The sequence below is a fragment of the Scophthalmus maximus genome, chromosome 11, assembly GCF_022379125.1.
Source record: "Scophthalmus maximus strain ysfricsl-2021 chromosome 11, ASM2237912v1, whole genome shotgun sequence".
NCBI classification, from domain to species: Eukaryota; Metazoa; Chordata; class Actinopteri; order Pleuronectiformes; family Scophthalmidae; genus Scophthalmus; species Scophthalmus maximus.
The window spans coordinates 8,017,655-8,037,166 of record NC_061525.1 but is presented as its reverse complement, the minus strand read 5'-3'; the positions used below and the strand labels follow the sequence as shown (position 1 = coordinate 8,037,166).

Below are 19,512 nucleotides of genomic sequence, written 5' to 3'. Positions count from 1 at the left end.
GCAAAAGCCACAGTGGTGAGTCGCACCTACAAGCTGTTGTTAGCACGTGGAAAAGTGATAAAAACATTACTGTAATATGGGAACATTGCAACTGTTAGCAGTTTTAGTCACACAAATAATTAAAGCCTCTGTTTGGATTTTTACATTTCTATCTTTGGCGCCTCTTAGGTGTAAAATCAAAAAGGACTTTAAGCTGCAATCTATTGCGATAATCATATAAAAACATACATATACAGGCTCACACAGACATAATATGTATATGTATGTAATATGTATGGGCCTAGTATTGGTCAGGCAAAGAGATAATCATTTTATGGCTGCTTTTTCAAGGGATTTGAGGATTTGCAAACAAGATGGGGAAAAATATGGAATTATTCAGACTTTTCACTCATTTTTCAGGACTGTGGTCACTCCCTCCCACAGGATACCAAAAGGACCATGAGAGAGACTAATGTACTTTTTTTTCTTTTTAGATTTTGTGTTTAAAATCCTCTGTGTTCTCACAGATGGCTGGGACAAATTCTCCCACCGCTACACCAAGAAAGAGTTTGGAAAGTGGGAACTGATTCTACCGCCTAAACATGACAAGTCTCCAGCTGTGGATCATAACACCAAACTCAAGGTAGAGAAAAGAACATCTTCGTGCCTATTATCAGTCCCTCAGTAGGTGTCATGTTGCTGTGGCAGCATGGGAACGTGTCAATGTAATGTGAAAAGGGAGATTGCCTGTCATGTGTGGTGTCTTACGAACCAAGTGAAAACCTGGCGTGTCGCCGTCAACGACATGTCATACTAACAGCGCGCAGGAGGGCGATTACTGTACGTACACAGTCTGCACAGTGGAGGGTAGATACACCTGAGGAGCCCAACTGATGGCTTTTATTTCAACCCCCATCTGTGGCCGGTCTCCCTCAGGACACTGTGCCATATTTGTTCTGCTCAAAACACAGGCCACAGTGGGTATAGATGATTGGTTTTTAGCTCTTGTAAATAATTCATCAGGGTTAAATGCAAGAGACACGCCTCCCATTATGCATTGTCTCCCAAGCAAACAGCGCAGATGAGAAAGAATTCTGAAATGAGATGCCAGACGAGGAGTGGATGGCATCGCGGCGCCACTCTCCTTGGGACTGGGTCATCGCTGGCACACTCCTGCGCCCTGGACAGACTGCCCAGCTCCCATTGTCAGCGGAGGTCAGTCTAAGGACGATAAGAAGCAGATGGAAACGCTGGCACCTGGCCTTTCCTTGTGCACCCCTGCTGCCTACGAATGGCCAGCTCGCCGTGAGCCCCACTTCAGAATTAGTTCCACAGCACTCCCTCGTGGAAGCATAGGCTTAGCCGCAATCGCTCTCATGTTGAGCAGCTTGTCCTTCCATCCCCTTTGTTGAGGGCCCAATTTGTCTCCATACACAATGTCCTTTTGTGGGTACAGTATTCACAATGGCATCTTAAGGATGCAAGTCTGCACGACTTTAAAGAAGTCAACTGAAGTGTTATCTAAGTGATCGACTGCCCGCATTTTCACCCACAACTAACAGCAATAGCAAATTGCTTGGCTCCAAGTTGTTTTTCCTGTTCCTGCCACCCCCCACCCCCCTCTGCCGCTCCAGCAGTCTGATTTTTCTTTAATGCACCTGATGCTGGCCAATTTGTCTGAAGGACCTCCGCTCTGTCAGGCTTTATGCCAGTCCATTTATCCAACTATCTTTTCCTAATCCTATAAACTGTGAAGCATGTCATAAGGGGAGCCAGGCAGCTAACCCCCAGGTGGGCCGGCCATAATGAAAAAACCCCAGAGGGGGGTCTGGCCAAAGGCTCGCAGGCAGGTGGCATTGGAACAGTCATTACTTCACAACAGTAGCCAGAATTAGCCTGGATCTAATGCCCATTTCTGCAGGCGACAAAACAGGGTGAACACATACTGTGGCTAACTCGAGATCGATTTCTTGGTGGGTTTTTCGAACTCTCACGCTGGCTTTCTCCTTTTTTATTTCACTGATGGAGGAGAAGTAACTTGTCAGTTAGATTTTCCAAACTGTTCAGCATTGTAGACATAATAGATGAGAGGCAATGGAAAATGATTTATATTTCCTATTTTTCTAAATTGCTCCCTGGCTCAAATCCCTTCTCAAGAGGGGCCTGGTTGTGTTAAACACCGATGGATAAGCTGCACCCTTCGCAAAATAAAACACAACATAATTACCATTGAATCCAGATTCACCACAACAGGTTTTCTGATCAATACTGTCGAGTTTTGTCCCCTGCAACACATTATGACTTCAGTGCCCCCTGAGAGACCCGTCTCAAAAGTTTTTCGAGCTGCGAGTTTTGCATTAGAGAGGAGGAGGTCTGGGTTTAATGTTGACACATTGAAAAATGTTTGGTTTATCGGTTGGACAATCTGCACCATCTTTTTCTTCATAATGGATTGGGAGTAACAGCACACTTTTAGGTAAGCACTTCATGGCTGGAAAACGTAAATAAATGCTGACGTTAAAGTGGCATGCAACGAGGGTCAGAAACATACTGGAGTCTGTTGATTAGTTTTTTAAGCTACTTAAGGACTGTTCATTCTGGCTGCAATTTTGTTTTTACTTTAACAGCAATTCTTCAGTTTATTGTAGTTTGCATAGTGTCATCCTTCAAGAAAGAGGTATTCCTGTGTTTTTAATCCAGTTTCTAATGATGCAACACATATCATGTGGTCCTTATCCCTTTGTCGTGTATTGGATAAAATGTTCCCTTCCTGTCATCCTATGTTAAGTGCCTGTAGTGTCTTTTGAATCTCTTTGTCATTGTTCACTCATTTGTCTTATGTTCCCAGGTGGTCGTTCACACAAAGGAGGGCGAGCGACTGTACCGGATCTCACCGTGGGCAAAATATGTGACCAGGGAGGAGAAATCTGTCATCTACGACTGGGTTCACTGGGACCCCCCTCACCCTTACATTGTAAGTTATTATTTGTATTTATTTTATTTACACAGGTGTTAAAAATGGATGAAAAGAAAATTCAATACAAAAACCCGGGAAATATTGGATTTGAAAAAACACCATTTCAGCTCAGTGAGTCAGAGCGAGATGACCTTGTTTAATGTAAAGGGTGGTGGTCTTTGTCTTTTTGCATCAGCAAACTCATCAGATGTTGAGTTCCAGGAAGTGAAGTGAAAATCTGTATAATATTTCAGTGAAAACAATTTGGATTTATTGTTTAAGCCTTAAAAAAAATACCGTGTCGCACTACTGTGTCAGTCTGCTTAGTGTCATGGATAGCCCCCACATATACTGATCTTTCTGTCACAACTTTGATGTCTCACAGTGGGAAACACACAGTTACATTTGGAATCAGCCTTCCATCTCATATCTAAACCTGCGGTTTCTTCATGTGGGTGCTTGGTGCTGTGTATTTGAGAGGATCTAGTTGGCCTCCTCGGCACAATTGTGCACAAGCCAAACAATTAGAAGCTATTCAACACCCCCTTGCTTTCTTCACTGCTTGTTATTTGGAACCATTTTAATTAGAGGAGCTCCTCTTACTAATAGTATATTCGCTTTATTTTCAAGTGGCAATCGTGTACTTCAGATATAGTTGGCTCACTACGCCTGGTGGGTAGCTGGGATGAAATTTTGTTCTATGTATAGAACAAATCCTTCTCACGTTGTGTAGCTCAGACAGAGTGAATGGATATTTTAATATTTAATGTGCAGGACTACTATCAGCCTCTTTTGTAAGATGTTGGTGCAGTGGCCTACTAAACCCACACTCTTTGACCTTGTGGTTCAAAATAACTCTGATGTATTGTAATTTTAGCAGCTTTTAAGAAAACGACTCATGCATTTTTTTGTGTCTACCAGCAAATTCACCCTCGGCCAAAGAAGCCAACAAGCCTGAGAACATACGAGGCTCATGTGGGCATCGCTTCACCTGAGGCAAAGGTAGCCTCATACACCAACTTCAAAACCAATGTGCTTCCTCGTATAAAAGACCTGGGTAAGACATGAAACTACATTACCCCCATTAGATTTTCTCCCTTCCCCCTTTGGCCTTGCTCGTATTTTGTTGGCCTCTCAGGTGTGTAAAAAGTACACAGCAATCATCCCGCTGTGATTCTCTCCATCCCTCCAGTGTCAGGGAGGCGTTAGGGGGATGTTTGTATATACCTCGTACATCAAATCCTCAAAAACAGAATCAGCCATGTTGTTTTTGGGAAAACAAAAGTTGAGGGGTCTGAGAGCTGTGTCTAACTGCCAGGGTCCTGTGCCATCTCTGTCAACACGAGGCCATGACGCAGCACACATGCCAAGCCGTTCTGAGTGCCGCTGTCTCCCCCTCCCGCGCGAGCGAGCTGCATTTTCAGTGGCAGACCGGTCACACTCCCACTGCACTAAAGCACATCAGCGAGTCAACATCATGTTTACTGGCGTGACCCGCAGGGATCACCGACCGTTGGACAGTGTTTTGTAAAGAGGGCTCCAGAGCACAGTTCACACAGCAGCCACGGCTCCAAAACCGACAACTTGTTTGCGTTTCCATTATCTTGACTCAGGCTGCCAATAGTGGAGAGAAGCCATCTCCCTGCGTCTAATATCATTCAGTCACCGATTATGCAGATTATATATTAAAATATATTTATGTTTTTTTTTCCATCTGACTCACTCACCACAAAGATTTTGACTGTGGGCTGATTGACTGATTGAACCCCTGGTTTAATGTCACTGGCTGTTGCAACTATTCTCAGTTTAATTATACAGGACTCAGACTAATATAAAATATAAAAAAATATAAAAAAATATATTTTTAAAGATATTTATATGAGTCATCTTTGATTGGTGAAAGATTCATAATGTCTGTAAGTCAATAAATTCTGTTCTACTCAGTCATACTTTACTTTACCTTACTTTTTAGGCATTAACAGAACTTTGTGACTTTTCCATCATTCCATTTAAACAAAGAGAAAAACCTGTTTATCATGAATTTTTGAGAAATTGAAATTTGACTTTAATTAATTATTAAATAATAGGAACATTTTCAATAGCCTTGACTGTAGGTATTTAACCGTGCTTGCAGTGTTATGAATGGCAAAGTCAGTGTGCCTGCCTAGTGGGTCTCTTGACCAAGACTGAGCCTGGCCATGATGAAAGTGAATCAAACATTCTCATACATAACAGCTCTGTGACACACACAACTGTGAAAAAGCTTTTCCTGATGAAAAATTCACATTTTTGTGCTCTTGTCTCAGTAATCACCAAGTCATAAAGTGCAAGGTGTTTGGTGGTTTTAATTTTCGTAATAACTCCAATCATTATAGAGATATAAATTCAAACGGGACTTTAACCTTATGGAAGGGATGGCCCATCTTTGTTTGTACTTCTGCTCTGACGAGATGTGGCGTTATTTTGCATTTAAATTCAGCCCGCTGCAATGACATTATTGAAAGGCGCAGGTATGACTGGCACAGTGAACCGAGAGCAATCAGATAAATGCTGTCTCCCTGCTTCGCCTTGTCATCCTGTTTAGTGGGAAAGGAAACAGAGTATAGATGCTGTCAAAGAATCTACCTGCAGCAGCTGAGGGGAAACTGCACAATAGGATTCTCCAGGAGGATAAGCTACACTGTCTCTGGAGATGGCTGCCTTTGCCATTACGTGTGTGTGTGTGTGTGTGTGTGTGTGTGTGTGTGTGTGTGTGTGTGTGTGTGTGTGTAAGAAAAACTTCCTCTCACCCCAGTGCTTTGTCACCCTCCTTCAAAAGTTTTTTTTTTCTCTCTCTCTCTCTCTTTCTTTCTATCCTAAAAAGAAACTGTGATATAAAGAAAAAAAAAATCTGCTCCACACAACAGTGAAAAACCACACGGCCTCTCTCTGGAGTGCTCAGTGGCAATTTAAAAGCCTGTTGTTCTCTTATTCATAGGAGCGGTGTTCGCAGGTCGTTTTGAAAATGTTCTACATGACCTCGCGACTCTGATAGATGGTGTTTCCCTGTAGCCACAGCTTGCCTTTGGGAAACCAGAACTTGTGTCCGAAAGAAAGTGCCTGGAGCACATATTCATGGTATGACTGTAACCGGTCAAATAGAATCAGTTGATAATATTTCCACGTGCTTACTGTATTAAAATGATAATAATTTTGTAAATGCTGTATATGACTACACGATTTTAAATGAAAGTTATTTGTATTTTGTCAGTATTCAAACATGTCTCGCACTCTGTATTTTAGCCTGTGACCAACCAACCTCACATATTATAAGCGTTATTTGCATTTTTAGCTGTTGTTTACTGTACTGTCAAAGCAGCTATTATTATTTCATGAGAAATTATGGGATGGCAAGATTAATGGGCCCTCCAGTTATTGCAGGAAATGAGGCTATCCAAATTGACAGGATGTAATGTTCATAATAAAAAAGGCGCCAGGATGTCAAGTTACATTGTCTCATGCTGCCATACATTAAGTATATAAAACACACACACACACACACACACACACACACCCTTTTTCTTGATCATACATAATTTAGTGTTTTACCCACAGCTGAGATCTTAAATCAGTTAGAAAATGTAATATCTATTATCAGGCAAAAAATCTTTGAAAACTTGAAACTAAGAAGAAATACTAGAATGTTTTTTTCTTTTCTTCTCTCTCTCATTTTGTATTTAGGTTACAACTGTATTCAGCTGATGGCCATCATGGAGCACGCTTACTATGCAAGCTTTGGATATCAGATAACAAGCTTCTTTGCTGCCTCCAGGTAATTATTCTATCAGTGTAGTGGTATGGTTTATATCATAATATATATTGCACAGGCTGCATTGAACAGTCATGTAAAAAAAAGTAAAGCATTTAAAGTATTGTTTCATCAATAACAGCTTATTGTATTTGCATTCTGTATTTACTCCCCATGTAGCCGTTTTCATCGTTTCCTTTCCGGTGACGGATTTAAGATATTTTCAGGAAGCATTTAGAGCTGGACATGATGTGGTAGACATTCATGTGCGTAACATTTGGTCATGAGTTCAGTATTTCTGTACTGGATGACATAGTCTTTTTCTGGCCACGGTTCGTTTGGATGAAGTGTAAACAGAAAAAAAACTAAAAACACTCCTTCTATTGTCTTGTTTTTTCCTGTGTCATTTACATCTCTTAACTCACCATTTGCGACATCTACAACCACAAATAGTATTTGAAAAATGTGTGTGGAAGGCTTATTGTTTGTTTTAATGACGTTTTCAGTGAAGTTTACAAAGTGAGTAACTTCCTGCTCAACTCAGTTACCTTAAATCAAGGTTAGGAAGTCTTACTGTGGCAAACACCTCTACGTAAATACATTTGCCTTTAATCCAGGCAGTGGAGGCGAGTTTTAGATAAAGGGGGACTAGTCGGGGTATTTATCTTCTTTCGGAGATCCCTCCTTCCTTGCCCCGAGTAGAGCATAAACCCAAAGTGTAATGTATATGGTGTAATTTCACCCATGATTGATCTCTCAGTGTCATTTAAAACCTGAGCGGTTGAGTACCGGGAAGCCGCGGAATACTGTCACTATGTGTCCCGTTTTGTAAGTAAGCTGATATAATGATAGCTGGAAGGACAGACGGTCGTTATGGGACAAGATGAGCAGTGTGCCCCAAAGATATGTGTACGTTTGTTTATGGAGCTGTGTATGCATACATACTTTTGGTCTGTGGTTTTCTCCATTCCACAGTGTTTTCTTCATTACTCTTTAGTATTGTAGGATTGTAAGAGTTACTATATTATATCACAGCTATCAAATGACAAGATCCCCCTAAGCCCACTTGACAATGGTTGTATTTTTAGATAAATGATCTCAGAATCATAATTGCATTAACTTTTCAGGGGTTTTGTGGTTATTTGACTCACAGACACATTTTAGTGTAACTCTAAATTCAGTGTTTACTCTTGCACTTGCTCTTAAATTGTAGGCCTGTTGACACAGTGATTGTGCATTAATGAAAAAATTAACTTTTGTCACCAACCACAGATTTTTTTTTGGTGGGGGGTTGGCAAGTTGAGAGCAAGTTTTTTGTCAGAAAATCACATGGAAATCACTTGGAAAGAAGAAAAAATATATAGATCTTGGTTTTGCTTGTTATTTTAATCTACTTGCCGTAAACTTGAGTTAAGCTATGGTGCAAAAATGGGTATGATGTACTGTAATAGGGGACTGGATGTGGTGACCTAATGCAAACCCCTTCTGCTATATGTGTGTGTATCTGTAGTCGGTATGGTACCCCAGACGAGCTGAAGCAGCTGATCGATGTGGCTCATTCGATGGGCATCGTGGTGCTGCTCGACGTCGTTCACAGCCACGCCTCCATGAACACAGAGGACGGCCTGAACCAGTTCGATGGCTCTGACTCGTGTTTCTTCCACTCTCCGCCCAGAGGGGAGCACAGCCTCTGGGGCAGCCGCCTCTTCAACTATTCCAGGTACCTTTTTGTTTGGGGGCCAGTGTTAACTACTGTACTGTACCTCATTTGCATATTTGTGTGATTAAATCAGGCTGCAGTTCATTAATCGATTTGCATGGCATGTATATTGATGGTACAGTCAATTAAAAGTAAACTCAAAAAGCCATGAAGTGCGTGGTGCTAAAGAAAGAAAATGTATATCAGTCACCTAGGTGATCTTCTACTTTCATGGGAGTGAGAAAATCTTCCTTTTTAATGCATTTGATCTGTATGTTTATTGCGTTTGAATGAGAAATGTATTCAACCCCACCACCTACAGTGCCTCATCTCAAGCTGTTTTTTTTTTAGCATAATTATGCATTAAGTTTATTTGTGCAATGAAGCACAACAAATTTTTGGATGTGCATTGGTGCATAAGGTTAAAGCATGATGTATGTCAGTTTGCCAACTGTAATTTACATTTCCAGTTTCCTGAAGGAGGGAGAAATGTTCTTAGGTGATTGTGAGGTCTTCTTTCATGGACTTTTCAAGAGCCTTGAGACCGTATTAAACACAGTGTAATTACGTGAGAATGCTATAACTTTACGTTTTTGTAAACAGTAAATCTGCATTTAACAAGAACTTTAGGACTCTTACTTTTCTCTGTTTTTTTTTTTTTAGCCTATTAGCACTATTCATAATACAAAAGCATGGAACTGCCCAATGATGACTGCAGTTTCAAATCAGCTCTACATTAACCTCTGGATGTGGAGGTTAAAAGCTGCATTTGAATGTTAAATATGATAACAGCATGTATGGGATTTAAAAAGAGCTTTGGCTGCATCAGATAACCAAATGTTTACCTTTTTAAAAACACAGTTGATTAATGAGCAATCTTTTTTTGGGCTTCTGAATTTTAAACAGAAATATATAAGCAACATGTGAACCAATGGAGGAGTGAGGCCAAACGGTGGCTGACAAGCCACTCTTTATATTTATTGAGACTTATCTGATACAGCGTGACGTGTTGAAGGTCAAAAGCAAGACATGATCGCAAAAAAATGGCCGATTAGATCTCTCACCAAAGTGGCCACGCAGTTAGCTTTGCTGTTAATCTGATGTTCCAAAGGCATCAGACGGGCTGTAAATGAATTTAGATTTCCTCAAAGATTTTTTTTAGCTTGTACACATTTTGCCAGGCAGGTGTTGAACTTGAATATATTACGAGTAATGATTCAATGTTACATTATTGTCAGGCTTTAGTTGTATTCACAAGTTGAAAGGTGTAAAGTCAGCGGGCTCAGTGCTCAGTCTACGCCATAACCATTGTTTGGCGTGATTGTAGGCCCTCTTAATTAAGTGTCTCTCCTCTCACCTCGATACCTACAAAATGATCCCAGCGCACATTAAAGAGGAACAGGCTGCTGCCGAGTCTATCAAATGACTTTTTTGAACTTGCTTTTAATAAGTGTGTGTCGGTGTGCAGCGGTTTCCAATACATTACACAATGCTTAGTGTCAGGCATGGAGGCTATAATAAGAGAGCAAGGTTCTTCTTTCATTAGTTATTGAACTCTCCTCATATCAGAAGCACTCATTAGACACGGTGCAGACATATGCCACGACTGGGAGTCATACGAGGAGTCATTTGTAAAAAGCCCAAAGGAGCCCTGCAATGTCGTAGTCGGTTCATTTGTCTTCTCTGCCTTTCGCAGTTTGTTTGGACGTGTCGTTTTGTGACAGGCTTTTCTGCTACTCCCTCTAGAAGGAAATGAACCTCCGAGGCTTGCTGTGAACCTCATGTGAAACAATGGCTGTTTTTAATCAAGCAGCCCCGCTATCAGCCATTGCCGTCTGACCATGATGTTCTTATTAGGTTTAAAGAAGCCGACTGATGCAGGCTATCGGGAGGAAGGATATATTTTTCCCCGTCGCTGCCTCTTAGGCTCCGCATCCATTGCTGCATTTTTATCAAAGCATACCTTTTTATTTTTAGCCGGCGTGTGTTTCTCTTAAACTTTTCCTCATTGGGCATTCAACATACACATCGGTTGTTCTATGTCGAGAGGTTCTGGGATGAGCAGATTATGTGAATGCACAAGGTGATGTGCCTTTTTGTCTCTTAATGAGCAGAATATGTCTGCATTCTTCATTGGCTACCGTTACCTTCATAAGCTTTTTCAAAGATGCCAGAGTCACCTTGAGACGGGGACTGAGTGAAAGGAGCCCACGGTTCTGTATGTAGGGGGTTGGCAGCCAGAGAAGCCAAGCCTTTCTGCCGATCAGGGCCTTCAGATGTGAGAGTTCTGAGAAGCTTGATGTGGGTTCGTCCTGTAATCCCCCCCCCACACCCCCGAAATCCTCACAGGATGATTTGCATCCTTTATTCATCAATCTTTGTGAATTCATAAGATATGTAAAATAGGCCCACAGCCAGGCTTTTGAAAACTCTCTTTCACTCTTCTTCATGCTCTCATGGTGAGAGATCGGCCCAGTGTTTGAGGACTAAGGGGCAAAAATTCTCTCTTTGACAAGAGTATTCTATAAGTGTTGTTTTTTTATTACATTCAAATATTTGTCAATGTGTTAATGATGTGTGAATGGGGCAATACAAACAGTGATTCTCTAGATATTCACGAGGAGATTTGCACTGCTTGGATTGTAAGTATGTTCTATAGCATATGCTCAAATCGAGCTCTCTGATATATAATATAGTAATGCAATGATTGATCACAGAATGCTTTTATCTTAAGTAATATGGGTTTCTTCATTACAAGCTACTACTATGCATGCTATTTGAGGGTTTTTCATACATATACTTGTGTTTCAATTCATGGAACAAACCATTATTACCTAAACATGACTTTAGACAGTGTGAGGTCTCTTTGCATTTTTTCATTCATTGTTTTACTCAGGGTGTTCAGCCTGCCGGCTGAATTCCCTTCAATTGTGAAATTTGTATAAAACAGTCACACACAATAACAGTTCACAAGGCAATACATGTAGATAAATGACATGCTTTTATTTTAAAGAAACAAAAAGCAGGGGGTTGCTTCCCCTTAGGACTGTAGTTGGGGCCCGGCTAGTGTCTGATCCATCAATAAACTCAAACTCGAAATGTCATCTCAATCTAGATTCAGTCATTTCATTCGTATTTAGTACCCATGAGTTATTTCCCTTGCCCCATCAAGTCACACAGCAAGGGGAAAAGCTGTTTTTCCCCTCTGGTGAGCATCCACTAATGAGCTCAGCCTAGCTGTAGGTGTGCGTGGTGGGTGGTGTCAGCTGCCTGTAGAGCTTCCAGTAGGGGCTGGATGGAGTTACTGGGTAGGAACCTAGCAGCACTGAAACCTCCTGCCCCCCTAAGGCTATACTTACAATTTAATGGCAGTAATATGTATGTGCTAGACATTTTTTTGTGGGAGTAAAAACATCATCCAAATTTATTTATGGGCCAATAAACCAAAGAGACTTTTTTTTCAGTTCCAAGAGATGTCAAATAGGAGCCAAACTTGAGGCAGCTACGTACTCGGTCAAAGTGACCATATTTGGAGAAGTGGGGGACGGGTGTGACTGAGAGCTCGTCCTCTGCACGTCCAACCACACCTGCAACCTGCACCCATTGAATGGTACTGGCTGTCAGTCACGCTGTATCCACGCTCAAATGCTTTCTTTATCGTCCATTTTACTTCAGGTGGGATGATAATTTATAAAATGAACATCATGATGAATTTGAGAAGACTGGAAACTAGAGATTGAGGCCATGAACTCCTCGGGAGAATGTTATAATATACATATAGACACTATAAATCAACTATAGAAACTAACTTCTTTTTCGCAACCAGTGGAGTCGCCCTCCGCTGGTCATATGAGAGAATACAGGTCTTAGGCAGATCCGCATTGGCTTCACAGTCTCGACCCCGGTGACTATGTCCATTTTTATATGGTTTTGCTATAGCTTGCTTAATGAATGTTTGGTTTATATCAGCACTGACCTATCAAATTGCTTCATAAGTGGTCTCTAATTCAATAAGTAACACATTCTGATTCAACGGTGTCTGCTGTAGCTCGTCCTCCTTTTTTCTGCTCTCCCAACCCCAGGGACTGTTGCTCCCTCATTGAAGCCTCCCAGAGAGGATGAACCTTCCCCCGGGGCTGGCTTATCTTTACTTTGTCAGAGGGGTCAGACCATTTACATCACTTCAGTTATTCTTATACATGAGAACGTACATATCCTGCCACTACTAGAGAACGAAAGTAAAACTCCCAAACACCAGTGCAGAATTGGCCTGCCACAGAGCAATTGATTCCTGAAAGGCAGCAAGTACAAGGTGATGCTAATTACTGGTTGCTAAACATTCAAACATTCAAACAGTCTCACAGGCGGCAGAACGGGATGCCAAGCGAGAGCAGCTATAGCTGCCAGGCAGCCTTAAGAGCGCCAGACAAATGGCAGATATCTGACACAAAGCACAGCAATACAGGGACAGTCTGTCAGACGGCTACGCGAGAGTTTACCCTGCGAGGCAGCCAGCGTCACCATACTGCCTGAGAGGCTGCTTAACAATGTGGTACGGAGTAGAAGGACTCTCGAAGCCGACTGGCTAATTCAGCAGTGGATAACTGGACTTACCGAAAAATGTGACGACTAACGACATTCAAAATTTCTACCCAAGTCATATCCTTAAATAATCTGCTGTGTGTAGGTGTATTTAATGTACAAAATAGCTAGTATATGTATTTATTTATATAAATAGATAATACGATTGAAAAAACAAAAAAATCAAGCTTCAACAATGAAATGTGAATTTATAGCTGGTGTCAGTGTCCGTCCTGTATGCATCGACGACTGCACTGACTGGAGAAAAAAGTTTGAAAAGCGTTAAGTGATGGACCTTATTTGTCCTTTTTGGCCCAACAAATGCACGCCATCCATCAGAATGTCCGGCATTGTTGTTTGAGCGGCACACTTCTTGCGGAATCTCAAATTTATTTGCTCTTATCTGCAGCTTCCCTGCGACGCCGCGGAAACGGGGGGACTCTAGATCTGTGCCATCGCGACAATAAGTCGGCCCGACGCCTTATGCAAAGCGGAGGTCTGGAAACGCGGCGTGTTTCCATATCTGCTCTGATTGCAACGGACGTCAGTACCACAGTATTAGTCGCAGTCATGTTCAGCTGAAGAGGGAAATGAGCTCTGATAAGGAGCGACTGAGCATGAAGCTGATGCGGAACAAGTATGTTTTCTGAAATTGACTTGTAGTGACTTTTATAGCAGCGTGTGGTTGCAGTTAAAACAACAGCACATTTGATAGATAACCTTATCTTACTCTGCAAGCAGCAATATAAGAGCTTTCAACAATTAGCACTCCCTAAGCAGGTTTCACTGTCATTGCATGAGGACAGTGTTACATGTAATTTGCTTTTGTACTAACGCCCCAGACCAAGTGGTGACTTAATCGAACTGCGTGGATAAGCACTGTGTTGCATCAGGTGCAGCAATCTAACTTTCTCACTGTAATTGGACTTGATGATGAATGGCATCGTGGGTCCTACTGTGTCAGTACGGTTTCATCCTGGGCCTCTGGCTCTCACTGGCTATTATCTCCATCCCATGGGGATACATGGTGTCTGAGCCTTTGTTGGCTCTGCGCAGTGGAGTGGAGGACCTAATCTATTCATCGCAGGGTCTGCGTGACCACCCAGCCAGGCTGCTACATCGGATCATGCTAGGCCCCCTCGTGCTCCTCCTCAAGGGAAGGAGGAAGCGCTGATGTAACATGCAGCTTCACACCTGTCAGACGGCGTCAGGGTTGGTCATCCCTGAGGAATGGAGCACAGAGGGCAACACATTTAGATGTATTTTGTGTCATGCCTTACTTGGCCCAGAAAAACAAACAGGGATTTTGTCACTTGTCGTAGAGGATGTCATCTTCAGATGACTCTGAAAAAAACTAGAAGATGAATCAATAATATGTTATAAAGAAGAGTTATTATCGAAACTTTTGCAGTTTGAGATGTTATTGAAGTGTTGCTGAAGCATGAATCTTGGACTCCTCAATGCTTGACTAACTTTTTGACATGATGAAATTTCCCCACTCAAGCAGAAAAAAACCCAAATGTTGTGAATTGCCCTTTGGTGTGGTGGTGTCACAACTGAAAAGAACAACAAATGAAGTTCAGTTTTGAACTTTTTCTAATTCAGAGTCTGGTTCAGTTGCCTTTGTAGATTCAGAGAGCTGACTGGAAATGGGAACTTTCAACTTTATGTTCCAGAAATGTGAAAACATTGTTTGATAGCACATCTTCAAGTCCAGCCTTACGGCTTGGATTTTATTCAGATATTTCAATTGACACAACCAGGCCTGTGCAGTTCATGTATGTTATATTATCTTATTTACTGTCAATGTGTCGTGAACACAGCAGAACTACCCTCTGTGATTATAAATAATGCACTGGTGAAACGTTTGACATGAAATGGATTCTTTAGTAACTTGTTCATGCTGTATAACATTACAATGCAAAGAAAAAACTTTTGTTTTCTATCCCAAGCACCGCAAATCAAATCTGCAGTACTGCCCTCCACTGAGTAAAGATTTTATGAAGTATTAGTAAAACCTACAGTAAATAGCCTGTCGATATTTTGCTAAACCTTCGATAAAGAAATGGCACCTCTGTAGTTTAAATTTGCTACTACAGTTGCAGGTATTCTAGGCCCATGTCATTAAAACCATTTTTGGATTGCACAGAGAGCATCTGAGTTGTGAATTCCAGCCTAAGCAAGAGGCAGCAGTTCACATTTAATCAGTGGCGCCAATGGGTCATTCGTCTCACATCCCGACACTTTGCTGCTGCTCTCCACCGTGCTCACCGCGGGTACAATGTTTCATTTGGTGCTCATTACGCAGACTGCATAGACCAGACGACCAAGTCTTGAGTTTGAACTGACGTTTCCATGGCAACAAACCACTGAATGGGAAGAGGTGAGCTGCGTAGTGTACTTTGCCTTGAGTGGCTGTTCAGACCCAGAGGAGTCCCATCGCTCAGTAAGGAACAGGGACCGGGGCCATTTATGGAATCCACCTCCTCGAGCCTCCACCAACACAGTCCAGCCAACTGCACGGAGAGAGCATTTGTATGCTTTGTAGCACACCGCGGGCAACAAACCAAAGCAGCAAGTTACGCTTTTATATTTTTTTGGTTTCATCCATTTTTTTTTTCTACAGTATTTGAGCCCTTGCATTTAGGACAGAGGACCTCACTTCCCCTGTGTGGTGTTTGCTTGTGTGTTTACCCAACTGGGCATGAAATCCTATCAGTTCAAATACTGAGGTATGGACCTGGCAGTACTAAATGCTTGCCCAGTGTTCATGCAAGTGGTCTGAAATCGAAGAACTTTGATGTGTACTGTAAGCCACGGAGTTCTCATCTCATCCCTACAACTGGATATGCGTAAGACGGCATCCTCTTTACAGCGTACTTAACACCTTCTCCTCTCAGTGATACTCCATCTCCAACATGACGGAGCCTTGGTTATCAACATGTGAATGTACTGTAGCTGTGAAAATTCATCTCTGGTGCCTTAAAGGGGGAGTAGGGGACCCTACAACTCTGGGTTTTTTGCGTCGTGGTAAGCGTGTCGGTCTCCCATACCTGAGGCTGCAGGTTCGAGCCCCAACCAGTGCAGTCAAAAAATCAACAACAAACAGTCGTTCTCCAAAATCATTTACTGCCCCTATAAGTGCTTAATTAGATGTGTGAATAATTCTCAGCCTATTGTTTATCTGTGTGTGTGTATGTGTGTGTGTTGCTAGCTGGGAAGTGATGCGGTTCTTGTTGTCAAACCTGCGCTGGTGGATGGAGGAGTATCGCTTCGATGGCTTCAGATTTGATGGTGTTACTTCCATGCTGTACCATCACCACGGCATAGGTAAGACTGGTTTGTGTAAAAAAAAAAGTAATCATATGATGTTTTACAAATACATGTAGTTAGCGATTCATTTATTTATTGAATTGAAGTAGAGATACTCCTAAGCAGAACAGTCAGTCTACTGGAGCCTGAATGGTTAACAAAGTATTCAAATTAGTTTGTAATTCAAAATGATGAATATTTTCGCCAGTTACATAACATTTTAAACCTTGAAAAATTTTGGTGAGAATCGAAAACACCTTACCTAATTACAAACACGCGCACACACACACACACACACACACACACACACACACACACACACACACACACACACACACACACACTAACACACACACACACACACACACACACACACACACACACACTCACTCACACACACACACACACACACACACACACACACACACACACACAAACAGATACTAACCCTGGACATCGTGAGTAGACAATGAATTGGAGTCTCTGTGCTAGTTTCTCACCTGAACGAGCCTAAAAATGACCCATAAAAATGCGCTTATACCTCTTATTAATAAAGACTCTCCAGATATATATGAAAGAAATCTGGTAAAAGAGCAGCAGCTCCTAAAAAAAAACAACCCGAGGAATGAAAGATTTTAGAAGTTTTTCAGGTAGAAAACATAAGGAAGAGTGTTGACTGTGTGGGTGTTCCCTCCTCAGGCTCAGGCTTCTCGGGGGACTACAGCGAGTACTTTGGCCTTCAGGTGGATGAAGACTCCTTGGTTTACCTGATGCTTGCCAATCACATTCTCCATACCCTTTATCCTGATTGCATCACTGTTGCAGAGGTAGAAATGCACCACCACTCGCACACCTTCAGCATCCACTCACTTTGCTATGACACTGCCCACAGCTACTATTAATTAAAACCACTTATCATTAGTCGGGCGTAGCTTACTTACGTATTCATTGGTGCAATTAAGAGGTAATGCAAAGGGAAATGGGATGTCACTTTTTTTTGGCCTGTGATAAAGAGTAGGATTATTGCCCTTTTAAAACATGTGAGTTACGGAGTGATATTGACGTGATCTTGGTCGACTTCCGAGAAAGATTCCTGGACACACAAAGAGAAAACCGTCGTATGAAATGGTTCGACCTCTCCACAGGATGTGTCAGGGATGCCCGCTCTCTGCAGAGGAGTGGAGGAGGGAGGGCTTGGTTTTGATTACCGACTGGCAATGGCCATTCCTGACAAGTGGATTCAGGTAAGATTATTCACTTCTTTTTATTCTTACTTTTTTGTCTTTTTTTTTAACAATTTTTTTCCCTTCCCCTGCAAATTTTACAGACACTGTAGCACACAAAGACACGTCTCTATGAGGCACAGGTAGAGAGGAAAGAAGTCAAAGGATGTGTTTTTAAAATAGGGATGAGAGACAGAAGGGAGTGACCACTGTGCATGCTGGGAGGCGTTAAATTACTCTTGTGGTATATTACAGCTGAGCTTGTTGATAAGCATTTGAGCCTTTTGAGAAGCTTTCTGTGTAGTACAGTGACACGATAATCTTGCTCTCTATTTTCCCAGAGATACCGGCACACTGTGGGAAGAGTGTGTGTGTGTGTGTGTGTGTGTGTGTGTGTGTCTGGTAAAACATAAATGGACGTGAAGGCTTGGTACACTGAAATGTAGGAGTGCACTATAAATGCTTATATGCTTTGAAAAGTTCTTGTTTAATTGTACAATACACTCAATGACAAGAAACACTACACAGGTCTTCACAATGTATTTTAAAAGCAAACCAAAAGAATAGTCCTGGATTAAAGATAATCTGTATGAAGCCCATAATGTTATTTTGTTGTTTTTATTTGCTGTAACACTACATTGTTTTTGTATGAGATTTCATATATCAGAGGCATTTATATTGCATTGTTGGACACTTGGTCTAAAGATGATATACTTTTCTTTTCTAAAATAATGTTCCTTTTTTTTTACCACAGCACTTAAGTATACGGGTTCATAGTATCCCGTACTAATATTACTTTACTATAAAATAGGGATTATTTTCAGACTGCTCCTTCTATAATAGGAATCTTGAATTTTATTGCACCAGTCAGTTCAGTTTGAAATGCTTTACATTTAATTTTCATGAATACAAAACATTTGAAATACAATGAAACTGAGTGGGAAATCATAAGCACCGTTTATTAAGTACGGCTACAAACTGTTAAATAACAAAAACATTATTCTGAATGCGAGTCAAGTTAACCGTGTTCATTTACCGGGACAAATTTAAAAATGTGAAATGTCACAATAATTTCCTGGATTTAACTGGCTGTAATGTATAAAGTGTGTGGAGACACTGCACTTATTTTTCTCACATCCTACAGTACCTGCTGTGCAAATTGGTAGGTCATTATTTCTCCCTGCGAAGTTATGAATAAATGATGGAAAAGACTTAATTGTTATTAAAAATATAAGCATTTGACTCATTCATCCGTAATGACCTTAGTAATTATTCCCTTTAAAGGCTGCATGTTTTCATTTGACGTGAGTGGGAAGAAAGCCAAGCTTCAGTAATGTTAACATGAAGGTCATGTAGTCACTGATCCAGGCAAGATTTCTTGTGATGATTTTTTCTTAAGTGGCATATTTGAATAGACTGACTGTCACCTTTACATTTCACTTTGATTCATTGTTTAGTGGGAAATGTCTATTCTTGGGGCAGTTTTCCACAATGAAGCAACGCTTATTTCTCAGTTACAATTCAAGGTTCTGTTGAAACAGAACAACACTATTTGAACAGCAACAAAATCCTCATCCTCATGTCATCATCCACTCATAGTCAGGGGAAATATTTCACCACTAATGAATTCAAGCAAAATTGTTGTTGTTTTTTGTGTTTGTTTTGTTTTTGTGTTTTAAAATTTAGTTTTAAATTTAACTGAAGGAATTTTTAATGAATAACTTTCGTTGAAGGGTAACAGAGCATACAGTAAACCTACAGTTATGTTTTCATCATCTTTTTAAACTTAAATTTCAATTTCATTATTCCTACTGCAGCAACAGAGTGAACATAATTTACCATATTTACCACATTGTCCTTTTATTTTGTGTTTTGGTCGTACTGCACCGTGGAAAGCGATTGTTTAGAAGAGAGTCAGGTGAGAAAATGCTCTTGTTGGGAAGAGCAGTTTTCTTGCCCACTGTCAGAGGTTTTG

The 19,512-nt window shown here is 41.2% G+C and overlaps 1 protein-coding gene across 1 annotated transcript in view; it reads left to right on the top strand.

Annotated features, from left to right (window-relative positions):
* gbe1b (glucan (1,4-alpha-), branching enzyme 1b) overlaps positions 1-19,512 on the top strand; it is a 68,858-nt gene that overhangs the window by 9,566 nt on the left and 39,780 nt on the right. The window contains exons 3-10 of the mRNA XM_035622795.2: positions 507-622; positions 2,828-2,953; positions 3,857-3,992; positions 6,656-6,746; positions 8,233-8,442; positions 16,217-16,332; positions 17,014-17,141; positions 17,460-17,558. Of these exons, the coding sequence (XP_035478688.2) occupies positions 507-622; positions 2,828-2,953; positions 3,857-3,992; positions 6,656-6,746; positions 8,233-8,442; positions 16,217-16,332; positions 17,014-17,141; positions 17,460-17,558 (1,022 nt within the window). The remainder of the gene's footprint in view (positions 1-506; positions 623-2,827; positions 2,954-3,856; positions 3,993-6,655; positions 6,747-8,232; positions 8,443-16,216; positions 16,333-17,013; positions 17,142-17,459; positions 17,559-19,512) is intronic.